Genomic DNA, 8,534 nt, shown 5'->3' with positions numbered 1-8,534 from the left:
ACTGAACTGAACTAGTTTATGCCGCTCCCAGGACTGAACGAGCCTTCGGTTTTTGCATACATACGTTAGGACTTGCTTGAACGGCTAGGCCTGTTCAGTTAAGTTTTAAACAAAAACTGAACGTGTGTACGCAGCTTTAGTAGTTACTAGTTAGTACCACCGCCGTCAGTCACGACCCGTGACTCACAACAAGTGACGTTTATTAAAACTTTTTATTTTAATTTATTTTTGAATTTTGTGGCTTTGTGTTTCTCTTTGGAGTTATTTTTTAGCTTGTAATGTCAAACTTGTAATGGAAAACAGCGAATTTAATTCTACTACACCTTTATCAAATTATTTGCAGTCCTCCTAGATAGATTTTGTTGAAGTAATGAAACTTGTTAAGGCAACTAGAAATAAATTATTTCATTTGAGAAATTTAGGAAAAGAACAACTCCTTGAATGTTTTATTAATGAAGCAAAAACTTTCTGTGAGAAATTAGAATTAAATGAAAGAAATTTGATATGGAAACGTGTTAATTAAAAAAAAAAAATGGATGGAGAATTGTAAAATGACAAAAGATCAAATTCAACCGAAGACAATTTTGTAAAAGAAGTTTATAATATTACACTTGATAAAACATAATGATTGATAAACTGTAATCTAATGCTGAATATATTCTAAAAAGTTTGACATTTTTTTCTCCAGACAAATTTGGTGAAAAATACCCTAAAGATATTTTTAAAAAAATAACATAATGGTTAACTACAGTGAATGAGGAAAATTTAAGTGTAGAATTTGAAATATTTAAAAACTATTTGGATGAACTAAATACAAAAAATGTTGATTTAAATATATCCAAATTGTTTATAAGTTACCAAGATGCAGAAGACAGAAAATAATGATAATATTATTCAAACGGAAAGTATCGAAAAAATCAAAAAGTCAGATTTTAAAATAGTCCAAATCTTAAAACGGTTATGCAAGTTTAATCTGGAATCAGCATTTCCAAACTTATATACAGCCTATAGAGCAATATGTACACTTCCTCCCACTTCGGCGACAGCCGAAAGAACTTTTTCAAAGCTCAAATTAATAAAAATCAAACATAGGTTTGATCAAACAATGGATGAATCTAGGCTTGACCATCTAATGGTATTAACATGTTTTCCAGATATAGATATAAATAAAGAAAAGGCTGTTGATAGGTTTGCAATGCAATCCAAATTATTACAAATAGAACTGTTGTATCAGTAATATTTTTTTAGTTATTAAAGTTATTTTTTATTAATTTTTTATATTATGATCCCCGTAGAATATAATATAATTTATAATAACATACATTTTTCTTGTCTTGTTTTATATTCATGTCTGCAGTTCTGTGTACATTTTAACATGATGAACATATCCCTTTAATCTGTGAAAATAATCCTGTTGATAGTTTTATAAAAGTACCTAACTATTTACTATTTAAAGTACCCACTATTTATTAAATATGTAGTTTTTTTTATGTTATTAAATTGGAAATATCTATCACAATATTTCAAAATTGATATAGTTATAACTATTACTACGTTTATATGATAACGATAAAACAGTTTAGCTTAAACCAATTTTAGATGTTTATATACAAATATATACTAAATCGGTTTAGCTAATATTTTATAAACCGTTTTAAAATTAATATTTTTACTTCATGACTTTGGTAGTTTGTTCCAGGAGGATATCTGATAAGTAATATATTGATTCATAATATATTTTCATAATAAATTTATAATTTTGCATTTATTGTGTTCTTATTAAATTATTATTAAGTTATACAAATAATAATATATAAAAATTAATATAATTAAATAATAAAAATATAAAAACAAAATCTGATAAGTGATAACTGATAACATGAATCACAATAATTGTGATAAACGTATTAATGCAAAACATATCCCGCGTTTATATGTACATTTAATAATCCGGTTTGAGCATATAAAACGGTTTTAAATTCTTAAACTACATAGCGCGAGCGTTTTAACTTTTAAAACGGTTTACATTTTTTAAACCGTTTTTAAGTGTTTACATGACGTTAATGGGTCTTAATTTAAAAACGGTTTAATTTCAAACCGTTTTAACGCTATCATATAAACGTAGTATATGACTATTTTCATTAATTATATGATTTATTAACTTATACAAAATTAATATTTAGTAAACATTTAGATTATAGTTTTAAAATAGGATAAAAATGAATATTATTATGTTAAATATACCTACATCATTTATTCATTCATTAGGTGACTTAAGCAATTTATAAATAATATTAAATATTTGAAAAGTATATTTTATTAAAATATAATTAATAATTTTTCTTAAGTTGGTCTGAAATTATATGTTAAATCAGGCACTGGCAACCTGCGGCCCTCGGAACCTTTTGTTGCGGCCTTCTAAATATACAGTATATATATAGTATTTCATGGTGTTTAAAATTTTAATTTTATTTCTTAAATTGTTATTAATAAAATTTAATCATGACTATTACATAATAATGTAAGATGAGTTATGGGTGAGAACATAATCTAATCGTATATAATGTATTTATAAAAAAAAATGATAAATTCTTTCCGTAGCGCTTATATTTGTGAGCAGAAATTTTCAATACTTAAATTTCGAAAAAATAAATATTGTTCACGATTAAACGATGGGAATATAAACGAATTGGCGGGAAAAATTCAACCTCAAAAATGATTGAGTATATTTTATAGTATTTTAATACTTTTATGCACTCAAAAATTAATTAATAATTATTTTTAGGCTATTAAATTTTCTCTACTAATGTATTTGATTAAAAATTAGTTAATAAGGACAACCACAATGTTAGACATATAATACGATTGTGTTGCTATCTGTAAATACGAGTGTATTATTATTATAATACATATATGTTAAAATTACATTTTTTAATATTTTAATTTTGTATGCGGCCCTCAATGAAAAACTGAAAAAAAAATACGGCCCATGTAGGTAAAAAGGTTTGGCTAACCCCTGTGTTAAACCATTGATTAAATATATGTTCAATGGTTAAACCATACGAATAAAAACTATAATACTAATTTTTATTAATAGGTAATAATAATTATGGAATATTTTGTATGATACTAAACATTAGCATTTAAGTTTTTAACATATTATAACGTTTATTTTAGCAAAATGTATACTTATTTATTATAGGTTTATATACTTTTCCTAGGACTATAATAACAAGCAGAAACAACAACATGAAAAAAAAATTTTTTTTTAATTTTAAGCTTAATACTGCTTTTTTAGTTATATTTTGGTTAAATAAATTCAAATTCAATATACCAGTAAATGTAAGAACATATTTAGTGATACATAATTGAAGTTAAAGTAGTTATTATTTAAATCGAGCGAAGCGAGAACAAATTTTTTTGGATAGGTGAGTGGTTTAAATTTATCTGCCCCGGTAAAATGTGATTGTTCAAACCACCTCTGGTCTTAACAGTGTTGTAATTTATATTTCTTTTAGATTTCTCACATACATAGTAGAATTATTGTTGTATGAAAAAAAGTTTTTTGTTTTCAGAAAAGAAGAATGTAAAAGCAGATGAAGTAGAAAGAAAGCAAGAAAAACGGGAAGACCAACAACCAGGACCATCGAATGTTAATAGTGGTGCTGTATGTGGTATTAATGTCGGTGAGAAGGTTAGGTTCAAGGTAAAAAAATGGAATGCTGTTCCATTATGGGCTTGGGACATAGTCGTTGACAATTGTGCTATTTGTCGTAATCACATCATGGATATGTGCATTGAATGTCAAGCCAATCAATCAACGGAAGAAACTAGAGATTGTACAGTTGCATGGGGTACATGCAATCATGCATTTCATTTCCATTGCATATCACGTTGGCTGAAGACTCGACAGGTATGCCCACTTGATAATAAGGAATGGGACTTCCAGAAGTATGGAATTTAATACTGAATAGTGTTAATTATTTCAAATTTTTATATTAATTTGTATACTTACTAAAATCGTAAGTCTAATTATAAAAATATATTTATCAAGCATATAATTTCAATGTATTTTATCAAAATTAAAAGAATAAAATTATAATTTATTTCTTGTGTGGTATCTACTTTTATTTTTCACATTTTTCATCACCTACAATTAGTTGCCGACATTTAAAGTTTGATAGATGTTTTTTATAGAACAATTAGAATGGCTATACTAATTATTTTAAAAGTTGCCTTATACATTTCAATAATAACATATAACTAGGGCTCGGATTTAAATGCACTTAAAACCATACAAAAATGCTCTAAAAAAAAAACCGAAAATGTCCTTGAAAAATGCATTTTACCACAAAAATTAACTTAAAAATGAAAAAATGACCTTAAAAATGAAATTTTTTTTTTGTTTTGGGTATTATTTAACATACTATTTAAAACATTAAAATCACATTCATACGTAATACGAGCAATGTCTGCGAGGTAATACGAACTAAAGTTGATTTGTTATTTGACCTAATACTAGTGACGTTCCATAGTCAATAATAAATTAAGATAAGATAAAAACTGAATAGAAAAATAAAGATTGACAATGTGTATGGAAAAACCTGATAAACCTACTTAAATATTAAGAAAATAATTTTTCTTTTGATTTTATTTTGAATAGGCTAAATTTATTTAGTAAATCGAACTAATATGCATTAAAAACCAACAAAATGACTCAATAATACTAAAAATGCTCTAAAAACGAAAAAATGTCGAAATATGCAAAAAAATGCAAAATAAAATTTGTAGTTTTGAAGCCCCTCGTTACATGAAACGAATTATGTTCTTAGAGAGCATTGTGTATAATTAACCAAAAAAATATGCACTTTGCATTAAAATCCGGGCCCTACATATAACAATAAACGAAATTAATTGGTGGAATACAGTATTCTTCAATTTAATATAGACCCAGATTTATCATATATGGTTTAGCAACTGTATCGCAACTATAAAATATGGTTTATATTATGATTAGGTACTATAATATTGAACTGATATTTGCTACTAAGTTATATTCACTTTTGAGAGTAAGATTAAGTATTCTCAGGAAACAATAAAATATGTCAGAATTATACACATTTAGTCGTTATTAAATAAAAACTGGATTCTTCAATTGCCATTGTTGAATTGCAAACCTTGTTATTAACTGTTAAATTAATTTTTTCTAGGGAGGGCCAAATGCTCCGTCTTGCCCCCCCCCCCCCCCACTGGGTGCCCATACTAACCTGCTATGAATAATATGAAAGACAAAACAAAAAATACTCCTAGATAATCAATTTTATTAATTTTATTAAAATTTAACTTAATTATAAATTATTGCATTTTTAAATTTAAAAAATAAATAAAAATTATTGTTATTATGAATATATATATTACATTATTTGCTATAAATTATTTACGAAAATAATAGATAAGGAAAAAATTTTTTATACATTTTTAACTATTTGTTATGGACCGTAGACAACGGTGCCTTTAAGGCAAAGTTTGGGAACCGTTGCTTTAAAAAAATTAAGTAGAATAGCAGTTTTCAACTTTTTTATATCTGAGTTTTATATTTAATTGTTCACATACCACTTTGCTACTTAATACTGTTTTTTTCTTATCAAAAAATGTATAAACATTTTATTACTTGTATAAAATATGAGACTCCCAATAGTTCCTTTTTAGTTCCAAATAAAATAAAAATTCATATTTAATCATCAATGTTTTTTATTTATTATATATATTATACTTACTTAACTTTTTAATTATACATTTACGTACAAGCATTTATTATAAATAGTTAGATATTAGTTTGGTACTACCAAGTCCCAACCAGGGATGGATTTAGGAGGGTTTAAGGGGTCAGCTGATCCACAGTTAATATTTGTTGACAAAATTAGCCTCTTGGAAATTTTAATCTATTTTTAGACCTTGATTTGGACTCTTGGACAGTTGGCCCACCGGAATTACTTGAAAAATGAATGTCATGTATATTCAAAATTTAAAATTTTTCAATTCATAATTTATATTTTAAATTATATTGTTTTAGTAGAAAGTTAAGTAAATCATATTTTATTCCGTACGTTTGTTGCGCTGATAAAATTAGATTATATTTATTAATCGTAAATAAGTCATTATCGGTGGTATCACTAATTCTAAAATGTAATATAAATATACTTGTACACTTTTATGAGCATATTGAGGTTCTTTTTGTTATAAGGTATTCGTTTCTAATTCAGTATCATCCCTAATAAATGGCTTCTTGAAATGGCTTGACCCACAGTTTCCCGACTCTGGATCCGCCCCGGGTCCCAACCCGCATCATAAATGATTTTATTGTTCAGTGTTCGCTGTACATGTTATTTTTAGACGCGATGACAATGATTTATATTTGTTTATATTTATATGATTTATATATTTATTTCTACAATATATATTATCTATATTATAGTTAACCTATATTATAATTTATAAAAAAATGTATTAATAAATTGACTAATAACTAATATGTAATAACTTTATTGTAATGATAAATTAATAACATTAAATTTAATAGTCGATACTGACACGGCCTCAATTCGCTGGTGAAAATTCCTCGGTTAGGTGGCCGGTCACAATTAAATTTCGGATTAGACAAACAAAAATAAAACCAACAAAAATTGTATGTGTCCTTAGTGTTATTATTCCGATGATAGAACAAATAATGTGGTGGACGGTGGTGGTGAATATACTTCGGTGACGGTGGTGGAAATCAGATACAAAGATGTGGCTTCCACGACGGTCACGGGAAAAAGGTTGATGATTTGAGGCGATCGATGAATACGTTGCCACCGGTTTCGATAACTTTTCCGACCTCTGCACGGTTTTCCGAGGTAGGTGGGTAGTATCGGAAACCATGTTGTAGTTGTCCGAGTTGTGGCTAGGTAGAGAGCGGGCGCGGCTCCACGATAGTGGTGTACTTAATGTACCTGCATCACAGCGGGACCGCGTCAATACTCAATATCTATTACCAAATTGACAATACATATGCTAAGAAAAAATATATAAAATATATTTCAATTTCGATTAGGTATCTATGTAAATTGAAACTTGAAAGTAACGAATAATGTCGTTCTTCTTTCCTTGAAAATAAGTACTCGTTCATGTCCTCGTTATTTTTTTATAAAAAGGAATTCATTCAATGTGCTGTTCTTTAAAAATGAGTTCGTTTCAGAAATCCATTCTTTTTGGAATTTATTACTTTCAAACATTGATTATAATATATTATTGTATTATTATTAATTTAATTATTATTGTTTATATAAATAGATTTCTTAATTACATTGTTGGTATAGTAAATAGAAATGTGTTGTTTTATAAAATTGAATACTCAAGTCGTATAATATAGATATATTATTAGAATAACTTTAATTTGCATAGTTTTTTTTTAACATTGGATTTTTAAATATCTATTTATTAATATAAGTGTATAAGTACTTCGTGGTGACTATTGCTTGCAATTCCCCTGCATTTTATACAACTGCAGGATGACATAGGATTGAGAATTGTTTTACTAGATATTATATCTTTAATTTTAGATTTATAGTAATTTTTTATCACAACGTACGTCAAACAGCATTGATACGCAAATACAAAGTTTTAAAATAAAATGTTATGTATGATAAACAAAATAAATTTTTTATTAGTAAAAATGTACATCGAATAATTGTTTAAATAATAATGTATTTATATATGAATTAAGAGTATACCTCTATACTTTTTTATTTTTATTTTATTTTAAATTATATTACGAGCTAGTGCCAGAGATATAGTTAAAAGCATAAACTCAGTATTAGAGTATAAGATGCTTATATTGAGATAAGGTCTATGGTTAAAAGCTAAATACATAGTAAGAACAGATATAACAAGTTACAAATGTGATTACTATATACTAGAGAAGTTCTCATTTGCAAGTCACATCATACGGTGGATAGGGTGGTTACGGCCATAGTTAGTGGAATGAAGAGGAACACAGTTGGGAGCATTAGCCTAGTATATTTACACGGAACTCGAAAGTTCACCTCTGCAAGAAGTTCGGGTGCATTAATGGAACCGTTCACAAATTTATTGAGGAAATTGGGATTTGCTAAAACTCTTCTGTCAGAAAGAGTAGTAAGTTTTAAATGATTTAAGACTGAGGAATAATCATGCTGTTGGTGATCAATCTTGAGGCAAAATGAGGTATAATTGAGGAATTTACGTTGTACTCTCACAAGTTGAGAAGAATTTGAAGATGTATAAGGATCCCAGAGAATTGAACCATACTGGTCTTACAACCGTGCAATAAAGGCTTTTGAGGGAGGAGTTTGAAATTAGGAGAAAAGCGTTTAATATACTTTAAATTAATGCAAAAATATAATTTATAACTTGCAAGCTGGAGTACTTTTAATAATATTATACTATTGATATAATTGCATTTATTTTTCAAACTCCTCTATCATTTTTTGTTTAATTTAACATAATATTAAGCT

The 8,534-nt window shown here is 27.0% G+C and overlaps 1 protein-coding gene across 1 annotated transcript; it reads left to right on the top strand.

The window, feature by feature from the left end:
- Window positions 1-2,533: 2,533 nt before the first annotated feature.
- LOC112692921 (RING-box protein 1-like) lies at window positions 2,534-3,964 on the top strand. The gene is made up of 2 exons (XM_025567745.1): window positions 2,534-2,537; window positions 3,576-3,964. The coding sequence occupies exons 1-2, from the start codon at window positions 2,534-2,536 to the stop codon at window positions 3,962-3,964; spliced, it is 393 nt and encodes a 130-aa protein (XP_025423530.1).
- The last annotated feature ends 4,570 nt before the right edge of the window (window positions 3,965-8,534 follow it).

This window comes from Sipha flava, unplaced genomic scaffold (genome assembly GCF_003268045.1).
Source record: "Sipha flava isolate LNK unplaced genomic scaffold, YSA_version1 79_pilon_pilon, whole genome shotgun sequence".
NCBI classification, from domain to species: Eukaryota; Metazoa; Arthropoda; class Insecta; order Hemiptera; family Aphididae; genus Sipha; species Sipha flava.
This window is presented reverse-complemented; position numbering and strand designations above follow the sequence as displayed.